The following is an 18499-nucleotide window of genomic DNA, read 5'->3' as shown; positions in this document are numbered from 1 at the left end:
AGTTACATTTAAAATTCTCTCAAGATTTTGCTGTTTATATGATAGAGAAGGGAAGAAGGGTCAAAAAGGAAGAATATTTGTTTTGTTGTTGTGTTATTGAGCTTTACAAAAAGCTTCTGTGTACTTGAAGTAGTCTGTCACTTGTGTGTGAGTTGACTCTAAGGCTGTTTATAAGCAGGTAAGCACTAAATAAATTCAGATTGGAGGAAGACCCTATACAAATATTCAGTTGAAGGGTTGTAGCTGTTAAGTTGAACAGTGCTTTATAGAGAATAACTAAGGCTGGACATTGTTGGCATTGTTTCTTTTATTTTTTTACTTTACTTTTTATCCCACGATTTTGCAATAATCTTTTTTCACCCAGTGTCAATTATCTAATGTAATCCTGGGCGCTTACACTTCCTCTGCCAACCTGGGGAGGCAACGGACTGACCTCATGCTTCCTTCTATGCATGAGGAGTCCAAGCTGTTTCTTTTCACCTGACAGGGAGGAGTTTCCCCGGCCGGACGTAGTGTGTGGAAGGAACATGTTATTCCGAACAGTTCCTTTCCCCTCCATCAGGCGCCCCGCCCCGGCTGGCCAGGGGGAGGTAGTTTAGAGACCTGGATTACTGCATGTTTTTTGTGAGGGTACCTACCCTAGGGGGCACGGGGAAAACATCGTTGGCATTGTTTTGATGCCAAGATCACTTTACTATAGCCAGGTCCACACTGCCCCGACGAGCGGCTGTCGCCAGTCGCGAGACTGTCCGCAGGAGACTCCCCGACGAGAAGCTCCCGTCGCTTGCCGTCCCTATCGCCTTATCGACGCGTCGGAACCTGTTGATGAAGAACCGAACATGTCCGGTCGGTTGCCAATGTCGGGAGCGGCGCTATCCATGTTGTAGTGATCAGGGGGGTAAATGCTCCACTGTAGAGTGGACTTCTAGTCTGCTACAGGTGTAGTGTGTGAACTAGATACCATATTCTCAATATCAACTCTCAATTAATATCTATATGTAATACCAATCAATCAACTCCAGTCTCCAAATCAACTCCAAAGCAAGACTACCGAAAATAACGCTATCTTTGTTTGTTTTGGTGAGAAGCGCTGTTGCCAGATTCTGTGAGTGAAACAAGCGACCAGGTCTATGAAAACAAATCCAAAAGAAGCAACCAGTTTCACTACTAGAGCCCATCAGCTGAATCATGAAAACAAGCCCAAATAAGCAACTACACTTCAGAAATAAGCCCAAACTATAAAGCAATGGACAACTATGAATATTAAGCTATATTACAGGACAACTAGCCCAAAGTCGCTTATAATAAGACCTGGCAACACTGCAAACCAGAGCTTTCTGCAATTTGCATGGTGGAAAATAATCTTTCGTCTGCAGACTGTCTTTGTGCAGATAAAAAATGCTAGTCTGTTGTCTTTAAATATATTTTTTATCCCACAATTTTGTAACCCATTTTTCACCCCTGTGCCAATCATCTACTGTGATCCTGGGCTCTACACACCCTCCGCCAACCTGGGGAGAGCAACGGACTTAACTCATGCTCCCTTCATGCCTGAGTGTCCAAGTTGCTCCTTTACACCTGACAGGGGGAGTTTCCCTGGTTGGACGTAGCGCGTGGAAGGAACACGTTATTCCAACCAGTTCCTTTCCCCTCCATCAGGCGCCCCGGCTGGCCAGGGGGAGGCAGTTTAGAGACCAGGATTACTGCATGTTTTTGTGAGGGTACCTACCCTAGGGGACACGGGGAGAACATGCAAACTCCACACAGAAAGGCCCTTTTGCCAACCCTGCCTTCGGGTATGGGCACGCGGGTATGGGAGGAGGAAACACGCCGCCAGCACCCACAGTGCCCCGAGCGGGAATTATGCTAGTCTGTTGTAATGTGAGAGTTTTAAGTAGTCTTTGACTGGTCTGGACAAGTTTCCTCGGTCTGGAGTCACCTTAACACTTCTCAGCACAATGAAGAAAAGTACGAATCAGTAAAAACGTCAATATCAAAATACAGTAACATGCATGACATACATTTAACATAAAAACATAAAACACAATTAACCAAGCGCAACAATCTTGTGCAAGCTATTCAAAAAGGTGTCATGTTATTATATAACAGATTATACTTTTCTATTTGATATTTGTGTTCATTTCCTTTTATTTTTAAATATATATAAAAAAAAAATATTTTTTTAATCTGGGGTATTCAAACTTTGACTAGCTTTTATAAGCTAATGATTCAATGAATTTGATATTGATGACAAACAAAACAATTGCACATTATCATCTGAATAGTTAATTTAACTCGATGTGTAAAAATTTACATATTTTACTGTGTATGACAAATTAGGTCAATACCGAATGACACAGATGTGGTACAAAACAACATTGTGGTTCCCGATGGTTTGGGTCACATGACCGCACGCACGCATGCACGCAAGCACACGCACGCACGCACACGCAACTGTGACCTGCTCACTGCCTATAAACCAATCATCTCTCAGATCATCAGACACTGGCCTCATAACTGTACCTGGAATAAAACCTACATTTGGTGAAGGTGCATAGTCACTGGTCCTCTCTGGAACAAACTAACTGATGACCTGAGTGACATCTGCGTCCTCTATAAGCTGGTTTAAGAGGCCGGGTCCACAGAGAACGCCTTTTGAGCTGAGGAGCACTCTAGATATGTCCATAGCGCTCACACACAGCGTGATGCCGGCATTGTTCGAACATGAACCATTGAGGCGCTCAGTGCTCAAACATCACGATGCTTGGACACTGGGAAGAGGAGCGCAGCAGCGCAACTTTAGAAATGCATGGCAGACTGCCGCTGCAAAGTGCCACTGAGAAAATGTGTTGACCTTTTCAACCGAATGGTTGACCTAATGGTCTTGGAAGTGTCGTAGAAATTTGATCTCTACTGCAAAAGACCCAGGTTTGAAACTGGGGTAGGGCATAAAGTTGCAGATTGCAGCTTCCTAGACTGTTAGTATTAGTCTTTGTGCGTGTGTGCGTGCGTGCATGCATGTGTTCACTGTAGGTAGAGTGGGGGGGAATATGTGGATGCATGGGTTTTATAAATGTAAGTGGGTACTTTATGTTGTACGTTATGTATACACAGTATCTGTATATGTCCTTATATGTTTGTCTGTAATTTGAAGCTCTGAGTTTACTGTGTCTGAAATGGGCTATATAAATTTGACTTGACTTAACTGTCCTTTTCTCTCTGTACTGAGGCTGTTTTATTCTTCAGTTGCCATTGGTTACCTCACACTTCTATTCTTAATGTCAATTACAAGGAGCTTATTTATGGCGGTGTTTGCATCAAAAACACAAGAACCAGCGTTAGTAGGCCTACCTGGCAGGAAAGAACCCAATGCACAAAATTAACAGCACAATGGAGAGGTGTTGGGCTTTTGTTCGGTTTTTACTTTTTAGAGAGGATGAGTGATCTTATAATATTTATGGTGTTACAGTTAATCGCAGCGCACTACATGACACCAATTGTCCCACTGTCACCTTGTCACCTTCTATTCATTACCCTCTTCAAGCCGACACCTATTTATTTAATCTTTTTCATTTTCTGACACTGCTGAGTACTTCTGCTCTCACCGTTCATGTTTATGTGTACAACAGAGAGAGACAGACAGACAGAGAGATACAGTACAGTGAGATATATAAAGATGAAAGAGAAAAACAAAGAGAGAGAAATAGAGTGAGGTGAAAAAAGAGAGAGGACGATGATTGTAGGAGTGTGTGATGAGGTGGGAAATGGGGGTGGAGCGCACGTGGGGGCGGGGCGGGGAGGGGTGGGATGTGGTAGACGGTTGCCAATGGATACGACCCCAATATAATTTGATTTGTGGCAGCGGGAAGCAATGACTGAGTGAAAGTGTGTGTGGTGCTGGGGGGGGGGGGGGGGGTGGAGGGTGTGAGAGAGAACGAAGGAGAGAATAGAGAGAGAGAGGAGAGAGAAGAGGAGATGAATAGAAAATGAGGACGAGAAAATGTGAGACAGCGGAAGGAAAGAAGAGGGAAGGAATAAGGGAGGAGGAGGAGGAGGAGGATGAGGGCGGGCTGCTTCGTGCCCCACAGAGAGACATCAGTGTAACATGGCGGGTGCTGAAGCAATTAGAAAGAGAGAGGAGGGGAGAGAGGAGAGATGGATGGATAGGGTGGGTGAAAGAGAGATGGAGACAAGGTCTCACATGGCAGCTGTCGTGTCAATCGGTCTTTCTCTCTCTCTCTCAATCTCACCAGGTCTATCTCTCTTTCTCTCTCTCTCTTTCTCTCTCTCCAATCTCTTAACTCACTCGACCCCCCCCCCCCCCCCCCCGTGTGTGTGTGTGTGTGTGTGTGTGTGTGTGTGTGTGTGTGTGTGTGTGTGTGTGTGTGATCCAACCAATTGAAACCAAACAAAGCCAAATGGCCCTGTATCGTGAATGCCACCCAGTGCACCAGAGGAGCACTAATGAAAACGACCAATAAGCACGGTGGGACTCACCGACCCCACCAGTGACGCCTTTAATTAACCAGAGCTGTGCTACCGCAACACCGCTGTCTGTCTTTTGATGTGATGTTTGTTCACACTTTGAGTGCCTCTCAAAGATCTGTGTGTGAGTGTGTGCATGTCGGTGCACACAAGAGTGTGCGCATGTGTGTGAGACGGAGAGAGAGAGAAAGAGGAAGGGATTGATTTTAAGTTGTGTTATGATTCTCTCTTTAAAGGAGTCTGTCTACTGTTCCATATTCTCTTACGTACTGCATCACACACACACACACACACACACACACACACACACACACACACACACACACACACACACACACTGTTATTGTTATTGTTATATACACTACCACCCCCAATATTAAATTACTTTTCTTTTCACCCTCCCTCCCTACCTGTCTGTCTGTCTGTCTGTCTGTCTGTGTGTGTGTGTGTCTATCTGTCATCCCAAGGTGACGTTCACAAAGAGGAAGTTTGGTCTGATGAAGAAAGCCTATGAGCTCAGTGTGTTGTGCGACTGTGAGATCGCCCTCATCATCTTCAACCACTCCAACAAGCTGTTCCAGTACGCCAGCACAGACATGGACAAGGTTCTGCTCAAGTACACCGAATATAATGAGCCCCACGAGAGCCGGACAAATGCTGACATCATTGAGGTAAAGCGTGGGGGAGAGGCGTGAGCAAAGAAAGGGGAGGGGGGAGGAGGGGGATAAGTGTTACAGAGAGATTCAATTCCATGCTAAATGACAAGCCGTTAACCCCGTGGGACTTTGTCAAGATGTCAATGATAATGCTGTGGTTTTGTTTGGATGGGTATGCCGTTGGCTACTATGATTTTATCTTATTATTCCTGTATGGAGCAAGAGGGCGGGCGTTGATTTGTTGTTTATTGACTTGTTATAAAGTTACGTCAGAGAATATTGTTCATCCAGTCTAGTCAAGGCCATTTTAATTCAGTGCTGTTAAGTCTCTCATCCTAGTCAAGTGAAGTATAATCCAAACTGCCTCAAGTCCACTCCATTCAAAGCCATTCCAGGACAGTTTAGTAATTCTTTCTTTTTTTTACCCCATTTTTCTCCCGAATTTAGTCATTATGACAATTGATTCCACCCCACACCCTGCCGTTGTCACTGCTATTGTATCCTATTGGCTCACCTACCAGTGAGGAGCCGGACGTAGATCCTTCGTTCTACTCCTCCCGCCCAACACTCTCTGCTGACAGGTGCCGCCCCAGCCCGTAGGGTTACGTGCAGTAACAATTATCACCCTCCCTGTCCAGCAGCTTCCCTCCCCCGAACGCAGGCCAATGTTCGTGTAGTAGACGCTCGACAAAGCCGGTGGTGGGCAGGTACTTTACGCCACCCGAGCGCGACAGTTTAGTCCCAAGTCCAGTGCAGTCTAGTTTCGAATGAGTTCCGTCTACTCCAGTCCATTCTAATATGCTTGGAGCCATTGCCTGGCCTGATGCCTGGCAGCATGCAGAGAGGACAGGGATACACAGTAAAATCCTCCGTGTTCATTTCACTCTGAAAGTGTAATGAATGGTATAAATACACAGTTTTTATATGCTCAGAGTAATATTAACACAGAGAATTTAGTTGTGTAGGGACAGCTGGACCTCCTGTCACCTCCCCCTGGCCTTGGCCACATCAATACCCAGAGTCTCGCCCAACAACAACAAGCCAAAGGGAACACGCCTGGAACCAATGGCAATAGTACTGGCACAAAATGGCCAGCATTTGAGAATTCATCTATCTATGGTCCTTTATTTATTCATGTACTGCTGAAAAAAGCTGCACTGGAACCTCCTAAAGCCAGATAATCTTTGTCGTATATTCTAAGTATGACCGATCTACAAGCTAACTCACAATGTGTCGCATTGCAATGTAGATACTATTTCCCTTGCAGGACACTTATGTACAACTAAGATCGGGCTTAAGTGAACAGGACATGCCTTGTTGACCCTTCTATTCATAATAGCCCATACATGAATTGAACACAGAAGTTGAACAAAGTGTGCCTCAGGGTATGGTCAAATGTCAATACTGGCTGCCCTGGGAATCCTTAGTCAGCTCACTTTCTTTACGAAAAAAAGTTATTTCTTTTTTGAGGGGCTAGCTTTCCGGGTTTGTGTGAACACAAATATTGGTTTGTGATTGGCTGATCACCCCATAGCGATGATTTGATTGGCTGAGCAAAGTACATTATTGAAGATAAACGTGAGGGCAGAAAAGTGAAAACGCCAAAAGTGATTGGCCGGAATGATGTTTGTGATGATTTGATTGGCTGAGCATGGAATGTGATGTATGATGATGATGTTTGATGTATGATCATAAGAGCGCCCCTCACTTCACACGGGTGTGATTTTTAAGTTACCGTATGTGTTTAACAAATGGGAAAGCATACTCTGGTATTATTATTGTCCAGATTCCTGGAGAGGCTAATAATAGGGAAACTGCTCCTGATCTCCCTAATAAGAAGGGATGTACCAGAGTGATGAGAAATATCACTTAAAACAAAGGTGTGAACAAACAAGAAACCTACAAGTACTACAAATAAGTGTCTAAATCAAATGTTAGCAGGGCAGAGGCATCAAGATAAAACCAAGTTGTTTAATAATGAAGAAGTCTCTGGGAAAGTGTTGATGAATCAGATTTGGCCCTCCGTCAGCTGAAGATATAGGACTGAGGTAGCAGTTTGGATTTGGCTTGATGTCTTCACAGCTTCTATATCTCTATCTCTTCTCTCTCTCTCTCTCTCTCTCTCTCTCTCTCTCTCTCTCTCTTCATTCTGTTGTCCTAAACTCACTTTCCATCTGTCTATTCGTCTGATTATCTGTCCCCGTGTGACTCGGGCGGTTTTCGGTCTTTCTTTATCTGTTCTGTGTCTTTGTCTTTTGTTGTTTCTGTCTTTCTGCATGTTCCTCTCGCTGTCTCTTTTTCACCAACTATTTTACAGTATTTGCTTGTGTGTGTAGAGGTAAAGATTATCTGTGGGATGTATCTTCAGCTGCAGATGGCTCTTAAGTAAGTGTGTGTGTGTGTGTGTGTGTGTGTGTGTGTGTGTGTGTGTGTGTGTGTGTGTGATGGCAGGGCGTTGGGCTGCTCTGGGCCACATTACTGCAAGCTCCACTGACCGTGTGTGTGTGTGTGTGTGTGTGTGTGTGTGTTTTGATTTGTTTTTTTCTCTATCATTCTGTCTATGTGTGCGTGTACACTCTTCAGCAGTAGCCCATGAGAATGCCTCATACAATATTCAGGACTGGTGAGAGCCTCTTGATCTGTGTGTGTGTGTGTGTGTGTGTGTGTGTGTGTGTGTGTGTGTGTGTGTGTGTGTGTGTGTGTGTGTGTGTGTGTGTGTGTGTGTGTGTGTGTGTGTGTGTGTGTGTGTGTGTGTGTGTGTGTGTGTGTGTGTGTGTGTGTGTGTGTGTGTGTGTGTGTGTGTGTGTGTGTGTGTGTGTGTGTGTGTGTGTGTGTGTGTGTGTGTGTGTGTGTGTGTGTGTGTTTGAAATTGTGAAACATATTTTGGACATCAAACCAGTTGAATGGGGACGGCATGTCAAAATGGGGACAACATTGGTGTCCCAAATTAGATTTTACTGCACTTTCAGTCTTTCACGTAGTTAGGGGGTTATCTGTTTGGGTATGGTTACACTGGTTATGGTCAGGGTTAAGGTTAGATTTAAGGTCTCCACACACCAAGCGCGAATTCTGATTTGTAAGTGGCGTTTCTCCATCGGTTTTCCGAAAAACGCGGCCGGTGTGCAACCACCTTTAGGGTGACAATATTGCCCTACAAAGCCAAAGTGCAGTAACCAAAATTGGCTGATATTTGGCTTAAAAGTGTTTCAACTGGGGTGCCGCTGGCAAAGTGGTCCAGGCACATGTCACATATAGGCTTTGGCCTCATGGCCTGACAGCGTGTCACGTGTTCGAGTCCTGTTCATGACGACCTTTGCTGCATGTCCTCTTCTCTCTTTCCTGTCTATCTTCACTTGATACTATCAATAAAGGCAGAAAAGCCAAAAACAAATCTTAAAAAAAAAAGATATCGGCAAATAAGTGATATCACACAAATTGCAATGTAAATATGTTCTTGAGTTAATTGTTTATCCCCCAGAATGCACAAAGGCTAATTTGACAATTGGAATACACAAATAAATCGGTGTGTCCAAAAATGTAGCTACGGCACTTTGACTTTGTGGGGCAGAATACACTATGTGGGATATGCGTTTAAACAGATGTAGGGTAGGGCTTAGGTTAAGGTTATGATTACAGATTGGCTACAGTTAAGGCTGGGAAATGTGGAATCAATGTAAGCCAATGCAGCATCCGTGTGTGTGTGTGTGTGTGTGTGTGTGTGTGTGTGTGTGTGTGTGTGTGTGTGTGTGTGTGTGTGTGTGTGTGTGTGTGTGTGTGTGTGTGTGTGTGTGCGTGTGTGCACGTGTGCACACACAGGCATACATCCATGGAGGTGTGTCTGTGTGCACCCCTGTATCCCCATCACAGGCCTAAAGGCATTCAGTAACATTCTGTAGTGTTTGTCCTTACCTGTCCTCTCTGCCAGATGCTCTGACAAACACACTCACATGTTTAATGGGGTCTCGTGCCGTTTCAGCTTGCAGAGCGTAGGACAGACCAGTCATGTGAGGGACTAGGAACTGCAAGGGGGATTGGGGGGGTGGGGAGGAGAGAGATTGGGAGAGGGAAATGGAGAGAGGAGAGAGATTGGGAGAGGGAAAGAGAGGGAGAGAGAGAAGGAGAGAGAGATTGAGAAGGACAGAAGAGAGGGAGAGAGAGAGAAGATAATCGGATAGTCACAGAATGTGCCCATTTGCCGCTCTGTCTCACCCCTTCTCTCCAAGCAAGTGCTTTTGTGTGTATAAATTATGAAGTGTGGATAGAGTCACGCAGAGACACACACACACACACACACACACACACACACACACACACACACACACACACACACACACACACACACACACACACACACACACACACACAAAGTTAGGCTTACAGTATGTATCCCTATACACACTCTGTGTGTGTGTGCACACAGCCATGTCCCACAGCTCAGAAGCACTTAAACCCACACTGACGTTAGATACATGAAGCATATACTGAATATCCTTCACACACACTGAGGCATTCCTTCACTCTAATGCCAGGCTGAGAGAGGTGATGTACACGCGCACACAGCCTCTTTCTCATTGATGTGTGTGTGTGTGTGTGTGTGTGTGTGTGTGTGTGTGTGTGTGGGGGGGCAGCTTGTATCTCCTGCCACAATGTGTTAATCTGCTTGACTGCAGATCCCAATCAGTGAGAGGGATGCGAGAGAGAGAGAGAGAGAGAGAGAGAGAGAGAGAGAGAGAGAGAGAGAGAGAGAGAGAGAGAGAGAGAGAGAGAGCAAGCGAATGCTGAAGGAGAGTGGATGAATAGCCAACGCAAAGGAGTGAGAGAGGAGAGAAAAGAAGACCATAGAGAGGGGGATGCCCTGTTTCTTTAAGCAGCTCAAGAAAGGAAGACCTTTACAGCAAGCTGCACTACAGGGGCTTAAAGACTTTGCCACCTCTCTGATTCCAGGTCGCAGGTCTGATTCCCCATGTCTGTCAGAGAGAGAGAGATGCACACACACACACACACACACACACACACACACACACACACACACACACACGTTGATGCACTGGTAGGAAAATATCTTGTGTTAATCTACCTACACAAGACTGTCTGCAGTGCGGAATTATTTGAAAGTGACAAATTTGCCATTTGCAATGGCTGTTCTGCTTCTGTCATTCAAGGAGGGAGCAAGACACAGTCGTTTAATTCCAGACTTAATAAGCCGCCTGAAGATCCGACAACCCAAAATATACAGTAGCCTTCCTCTGCACATCCTTGGTGCTGAGGTGTGGAAGGTGTTATAATTTGGAGAGAATGATCACAAAAGCCTATTGTAATCTGGGATACAGCACATTGATTACTTTTTTTATTTTCTATAAATCAGTTTAGTACAAAGCAGTATTTTGTATGTATTTTGCAGCACAAACTTTCAATATCACGCTCGCCTAAATTTAAACTCTTCCTGTGGCACAACTGCCAAGTGATTGAAGTGAATACGGAGGAGATTTTGCATGGCGGATGGTCTATCGGGGTCTTTCTCCAGCCATTACACCACCAGCCTTTGGCTGGATTATTTATCCATGAGGTTAATGGAGTTCTGCTAGCGTTGTGCTCTCTGGAGGCTGGGAATGGCTTACTTAGTTGCAGAGCACAGCCAACTGTAAAGGCCGCTCCTCCATAGGGGTGGTTTGGAAACCTGTCAGTGTGTTATGGTGTTGAGAAATTGTTTTCATTGGAGGGTACATCTTGCTTTAGTTATTTATTTTGATGTACTAGGAAAGATATCCAGAACTTGTATCCTGTGTTTAGTAATCCAATATGAATCATTAACGCAGCTGACACTCAAAATAAACCAGAATGAATCCAGTGACGGACGTAGAGATTGTTTTCAAAAACCTTTGCATGGAACATTGTATGAACCATGGTGATTGTGACTATGATTACATCACTGTGAGAGAGGGACCAGGTGACCCACGCTGGCCAACCATACCACGGGAAGGAGGAGCCTAGTGACTGTGTCCGGTAGAGATTAGGAACTGAGCATATGACAGGTCTTAGGGGACATCCAAGGAGTTTGGTTGGCATAATAAATCAGGATTATCTGAGAGGAAGCGTCTGTGTGGGGCAATTCAAAGTGCTCCGCCAACCAGCCACTGTATTGACAAGCCAACACACGTGTTTCCCACATTTCCCAGTTTTTGCTTTTCACATACAGTAGTAGGCCAGGCTATGTATGTTTCCGTTAAGGTTAAGTGGCAATTATGGCACTTGATGGCATAACCGTCATTGGACCATGTTTATTTGGGGGAATGTTGTGAACTGTTGTTATATAGCCTGCGCGTGTGTGCGTGTGCGCACGCACGTGTGTGTGTGTGTGTGTGTGTGTGTGTGTGTGTGTGTGTGTGTGTGTGTGAGCAGCAGGTAGGAGTTAAGGGGTTTTGTTCAAGGGAACTTCAGCAGGACATGTGACTGTTTGTGGGGACCTAACTGGTGGTCTTTTATTGACTGGATATTTTCACCAACCAATGTAGGTCACCCCTTAATTAACATCCACATCTACACGATAAAGTGTCAGTGTCAAATTAACATTTTAGATAATGTAGCTTTTTTTGTACACTCTCAGACATGAATGATCTGTCTGTGCAGTGTGTATACAACATGAATGAGAATGGAGGATGAGGGACAGACAGAGGCCCTTCTAGGCCCCACATTCCATTATCTGAGACCATGTGGTATGTGGCAGGGATATGACTAAAATGTTTTCCCAGGATAGCAGTGTTTTCTTTTGATTTAATAAACACAAATTCCAATTCATTTGTAATGGAATTACTATTTCCCAGTTTTTTCCTTCCCCCCCCCCCGCACTGTTCCGATCCCTGTAATCGTCTATTCGCTCATGCTCACATCCAGACCGCACCGCCCCAGGTGACATTGTTCCATACAAAGCTACAGACGAAAGCCAAGTTGACTTGCCCTCCCTCTGCAGCCTCTCCGCGTCAGCCCCCAGCTCCGCGTCAGCCCCCAGCCATCGTAGGGCAGCGATAGACACGTTAACGGCCCGCTCCATTATACAACGCACAAGGGGGCATACGGGCCTCAGCGGCTGAGTCGTCCCCCATCTCTGCTGCATGCTCTGTAGCAGCCGTGGCTGTCGTGCGGCGCAGGGCTTCGCTGCAGAGACAAGACAATGGTGGTCAGGCGCTCTCCTGCAGGAACGCCCGGGGGGCTTCCGAAGGTCCTGAATGCCACTATCCGCAAATGGGACATGACATGATGTTACGTCTTGCCCCCACCGTGCAAACGAGTACAGGCCTTGGTAGGGTCTTGCTACTGCACTGCAAATCTGTGTCCTCCATCCAAAGCTGTGCACATAACGTAATGTGTGAGAATGTGCGCACGCACACACGCACACACAGACACATACTGTACACTTGTACTGTACACCTCGTTGCAGAGAATGAGTGACGGACAGAATGGACAGAATGAGAAAAAGAGAGAGTGGGAAAGGAAATGGGGAGGGGAGGGGACTCAAGAGGAAAGAAAATAGGATGGGAAAGCTCTGGGAATAGGTCAAGAGAGAGCAGGGCAAAAGAGGACAGTGAGAGGGAGACAGAGAGAGAGAGAGTGATGGGAAAGACGATAAAATGACAGGAGAGGAGGGGGAGGAGGAAGTTGATGATCTATGAGCAAAGAGAGAATAGGCGCGTATGAGCAAATTACACAGAAGAAGGGGGGAAAATAGCAAAAGTGGGCAAAATGCCAGAAGGTGAGAACGAGTTGGAAACTCTGCCAATATTTGTGAAAGATAAGATGAGGGTAAATATGTGGAGAAGGCCACACTTGAGAGATGAGAGCGAGAGGGACAACAACGAAAGAACGAGAGACGAGATTGAGAGACATGAGACAACGAGGGAGGGACAGGAGTGCATATATATACAGTATATATATATATATATATATATATATATATATATATAGAGAGAGAGAGAGATAGAAAGAGTGGTGTAAAGAGAGTGGAGAGTGGGAGAGAGAGAGAGGCTGAGAGCGGGAGATAGGGTGAAGTGAGCCAGAGGGGGAGGGGCGGGCCTGTCAGCAGCCCAGCCAGTCACAGGCCTGCATGGCGCTCTGCAGGGGAATCTTACCCTGGCAACACAATAGAGCGGCCGGCGCACTGCTACCAGCAGGGAAGAGGAGAGGAGGGACAGGTGGACAGATGGAGCAGACCAAGAGACAGGCTGATCAGCGGACGGAGAGTGTGTGTGTGTGTGTGTGTGGTGTGTGTGTGTGGTGTGTGTGTGTGTGTGTGTGTGTGTGTGTGTGTGTGTGTGTGTGTGTGTGTGTGTGTGTGTGTGTGTGAGAGAGAGAGAGAGTATATGTGCGTGTTTGCAATAGAATGAGAGAAAGGGAGTATGTGCGTGTTTGTGATAGAATGAGAGAAAGGGAGAAAGAGTATGAGAAAGAAGGTTGTCAAAATGTATTTGTGCGTGTGCGCGTGCACAGAGAAGTGAATAGCCCTGCAGAGGTCTTTGATTGTCGGGACAATTTTGTATGCAGGGCAGGCAGTTGTTGGTTTTTGTGCCACGACAATCTGTGGCGTACGGCCATGCCTCGATCACGTCTCCTCCAGCACACACCCCTTTGTCACACTTTGTCATCAAATTGAACGTTGTTCTTCTGTCAAAATAGGCCGACAGATACACAGACACCAAACAATAATTCGATTAAGAACTAACAACATGGGAGCTGAAGAACTGACGCAACTCCAACCCATTGTATTTGGATCCTATAGATCCATGCACTAAATTGTATTGGTATGGATGGACACATTTAGTGACTGTCACCATGTTGTTACACATCTGTGTTACTTTGACACCGTCATAAGAACAGCTTCACATACTGTATATAATGAGATTAATTTCAGGAGTGATATCGTTTTGAAAATGCACTCTTTAACCCCAATCTCAAAATTCTATCATTGTCCTATCATTATAGGTATAACCATTATGAAACCGAATTTGACATTCATGAGCCCTAGTAACAGTTTGTACAACAAACTGTGTGCATATTGTTGTGTCTAGGGGTCTGCTAACCAACTCACGTGGTCCTGACAATGCACACAATGCATTTAAGGAAGTAGGACACAGCCGAGCTAACCATTATAAAGCAGCACCTGTGTGTGTGTGTGTGTGTGTGTGTGTGTGTGTGTGTGTGTGTGTGTGTGTGTGTGTGTGTGTGCGCGCGCGCGCGCCACTCTGAAGCAGCAGGCAAGAGACGAGGGCAGGTCCACAGTGGACAGCAGGCATACAGTATATCGCCATATAACCAAAGCCATCACATATGTTTTAAATTGGGACATACCGGTAACATGATATAACAGCATCTCTATGTCTACATGGACATGTGTTTTAAGCGCTCTGTGGAAGAAACAGTAAGCAAGTGTTAATTGTAATGTCTACTTTTAGATAGTTAACCTATCAAGAAGTTAATCTATCTTCATTAATTTGTTTATTAATGTTCTTTATGTTCTAAGTTTGTTGATAAACCAAGCCATGGATTTGGAGAATAGTTATACCACTACCTAAGTATAGTTACCAAAACATGAAGTCTTTAGCTTCGTCAAGGTAGTTTTGCAGGTACTGTACATAACCCCCAGCTATTGTACAGTGTACATCTTCCACATCTGCAGGTACAATTGCATGTGGTTGAGTCATCCCCACTTAGCAGTGATGGTCCATAGCATGTGGCCTTGAACATGTACTTCCAATCCAACCTCCATTCATTATAGCACTACCATGCACGCAAATGGTAACTTATAAAAAATAAATATTGGGTACAATGTATTGAATGTAATAATCAGCAAGCTTTGTTCCTTCACATTCCATATTTGTTCTTAGTGATAGATGTCAAGGCAATAGCACTTTACTTCATGGACAAATGAGGTGACACACAGGTGATATGTAGGGACCTATACATATAACCCTTGCTTACTGTGTCTGAGGTGAATACAGTACATGGACCACAGAAGACTCCCCAGCTCAACTTTAAGATCCATTTTGCTGGAAGGAGCTGTCTGGTTGGCTGTGTGGTCAAGAGCCCACCAAGCAAAGCTACTTAACGGCTAAATCTTGTTTGCCAGAATCCGCTCAAAATAAGAGCCTCCCTGTTCTGCTTGAAGGCTGGTGTATCCTTGGTTGAATGCCGGTGATGTACAATGGAAAATGTACAGCTCTCAACGTTGTGAGCTTGTAGAGATGTACCCGACACCTGTGCACACATACCGTAACTCAGGGATGAAAAAGAGTGCTAAAGCTGAAAGAACCTGACTGCTGTTAGCTGAGGTGCTAACACCTCCATCCGCCTCTGTCTCACCCTTTACCCTTTATTCTTCGCTCAACCACTCTCCTCGCGTGAAGCTTCACACCAATTACCAGCACCGTTGATTAGTTGATGTGTGGCGAGATGTGTATCACAGCGAAATGCACTTTCCCAGACTTCATTCTCCTCGAACATAAAAAACCCCAAAAGAAAATACTTTTCCTGGCTGGAATTGGAATCAATAGGTTACTTCACCCTTTTAATAGTCTACTTCCTGAGAGTGCCTGCTGTGCAACCGGAGCAGATTCTGTGGGAAGAACATGCTTTGATGTTTGGTTGTAGATGTTATCGAGAGTGAACTGAACTCACAGATCGATACAGGATTGAGAGTTCATGTTTTGTATCCCTTCGGCCGTTCCTTGTCTTGCTTGAATGAGCTGCTAAAAACTGTTATTGGGGGCAGTTAGTGTCTCACCATTAGGGGCAACTTCTTCAGTTCTCATTCGGTGACTAGTGGTGGTATTAGCAATTTGCTGCAAAGAGTTGAAAATGGTCATCATGTGTCACAAAAGGTGTTTGAGAAATGACCATGTTACACACATTTTCCCCAAAAGGTGCCTGACAAAGAAGAAGCTTTCCATATAGAATTAAATGTAAACACTGCGTCTCTCCCTTCCTCTACCCTTCCTAACCACTTTAGACGTTGCGAAAGAAAGGCTTTAACGGCTGCAACAGCCCCGAGCCGGACTGCGATGACTCCATTGACCAAAGCCCGCTTAACGACGACAAGTATCGCAAGAATGATGACCTGGACATCCTCTTCAAACGCTATGGCGTGAGTACCACCACACTTTATCACTTTTATCTAACCCACCCTTTCTCTTCTCTCTATCTTTCTCTCCCCCCTATCGCCCCTCCTCTCTCTCTCTCTCTCTCTCTCTCTCTCTATCTCTTCCCTCTTTCTCTCTATCTCTCTTCCCTCTTTCTCTCTATCTCTCTCTTTCCCTCTCTCTCTCTCACTCTCTCTCTTTATCCCCCCCTTGTCCTCTGTCTTTGGGGAACGAAGGCTCTGAACAAGAAAGAGCACCGGGACTCTGAGAGCCCAGACCCAGAGGAGCCCTTCTCCCTCACCCCCCGCACTGAGGAGAAATACAAAAAAATTGACGAGGAGTTTGATAAAATGATGCACAACTATAGGCTGTCAGTGAGTACTGTCCACTGTGTAACCCCTACCCATCCCCATCCCCCGTTTTGATACTTTGCTGTTGAACAGACAACCTGGCCATGGCACGTGCTGGCCCGCCATGGGTTTGAGTCTGATTCATGTTTAGTTGCACGCCGGTGTAGCGCTGCACCGAAAATTGCAGATCTATGAGCTCACAACGCATCTCGATGGGTAGTGACTAGTGAGCTTGTAGATCTGCGATTTTCAGTGCTCGACACACCGTGCAACCAAGTATGAATCAGGCATTAGTGATTGCTGATGGTGGCACTGACTACTCACAGAGCACCTGCCTTCACCACTGCTCACCCTCACCTCCCTCGCTTCATCTCTCACCCTCAGCCTTCACCCATCCACCCTGTTCCATCACATGTGTCTCACCCTCAGCCCTCACCCATCCACCCTGTTCCATCACATGTGTCTCCATCACAGGGCAGCATGGCGTGGCAGAGAGTCGTGAAAGTTACTGTAGGAGGGCGGTTACTTATTAGGTCGTTTAGGTCGTTCTTATTCAAATTCAGCATTGTGATACTGTCAGCAGGTCACAATGGAGATCCAAAATGAGGAATACAGTTGGTTAAAACAGCCATAATTAGTAAAGATCCTTACACACCGGTGACAAAATCTTTTTTCGGAACAAGATAAAAATGTCATGGCAAATAAAGGCATCGATCTGTATGAATGAGACATCAACTATGTGAATATGTTAATAAAATTCTTGCCGGTGATTCTAATATTGTTTTTCTCGTCATGCCCGCGGTGTTTAAAGTCCTTACACTGGAGAAACAATCAAATGCAAACTGCTGGCTGGGCATCAAATGTGCTTTTGATAGCATACACCTCACATATCCATTTTTACACACTGACTGAGAGTTTGATTAACATCCAAGATTGTGCTTTACGTATTCCTGACATTATCTAGGAAATGGAAAAGAATGTGCATTTGCAAGCTAGCCATTTATTAATTGTGCCATTAGGGAGGGCATTCTACTTCCAAGTGTCAGTGCTGCTCTCCACAATCGGTGTACTGTATTTCTGATATTATCCAGGTCTGTCTTCTGGCTGGCATGAGGCCAAGCTCCTTTTACTTCTCCTCTCCTGTGCCAATAACTCTGCGATTCATTTTTTCATCGGTGCTCAACCATGCCATTAATGTCACTTTAATGAGTTGCATCAATTTACAACCATACTTCCTGTTTCTCTGCTCCTGTGTTGGGGTCAGTTGGCACAGAATAGCATCCTGCTGAGCCCACTACATGTAACCTATAATGTCAGGGGTTCCCCAACCTTCCCATAGCAAATACCCCAAATAGCCTTAGCTACTGGCTGCAGCCTGTTTAGTTTGGAATGGCTTTAATAATAATGATAATGATAATGATAATGATAATGATAATATTATTATTAATAATAATAATAAATAAATAAATAAAAAATGTGTGTGTGTGTGTGTGTGTGTGTGTGTGTGTGTGTGTGTGTGTGTGTGTGTGTGTGTGTGTGTGTGTGTGTGTGTGTGAATGGGTAAGTTCAAACGGCTGAAGGCCAGAGCTAATGATTTCGCCCCACTTTTCGAAATTGTGGCACTATAACAGGGCCCGAACCGTAGGTCGTACGGTCTAAATTCTTCTTCTCCGTCAGACAAGATTTTCTACCATTTTGCGTTTTCTTCTAAACACACTTTTTGCTACTACTCTACTACAATTTTGTTGAATACTCACGCAAAGTGGTATATTATCTCTGTGGTCATGTGATTGAGGTGTATGAGTTACATTGTTCAGATTTCATTCCAATTGGCTATGACTGCTGCCTCACACATTTTACAGGCCCGACCTGGTGGAGACCT

The 18499-nt window shown here is 45.1% G+C and overlaps 1 protein-coding gene across 11 annotated transcripts in view; it reads left to right on the top strand.

Annotated features, from left to right (window-relative positions):
- The window catches only part of mef2d (myocyte enhancer factor 2d), a 72417-nt gene that overhangs the window by 30540 nt on the left and 23378 nt on the right, over positions 1 to 18499 (top strand). For 6 of the 11 annotated variants that reach the window (XM_080768440.1, XM_080768444.1, XM_080768443.1 and 3 more), the window contains exons 3-5: positions 4953 to 5156; positions 16138 to 16272; positions 16504 to 16641. In XM_080768440.1, the coding sequence (XP_080624566.1) occupies positions 4953 to 5156; positions 16138 to 16272; positions 16504 to 16641 (477 nt within the window). The remainder of the gene's footprint in view (positions 1 to 4952; positions 5157 to 16137; positions 16273 to 16503; positions 16642 to 18499) is intronic. The other 5 variants (XM_080768439.1, XM_080768438.1, XM_080768446.1 and 2 more) reach the window with 2 other exon arrangements.

Source organism: Protomyctophum bolini (genome assembly GCF_963924005.1).
Source record: "Protomyctophum bolini genome assembly, chromosome: 7".
In the NCBI taxonomy this organism is placed as follows: Eukaryota; Metazoa; Chordata; class Actinopteri; order Myctophiformes; family Myctophidae; genus Protomyctophum; species Protomyctophum bolini.
The sequence above is the reverse complement of the archived record's forward strand: the minus strand, read 5'-3'. Positions and strand labels throughout refer to the sequence as shown.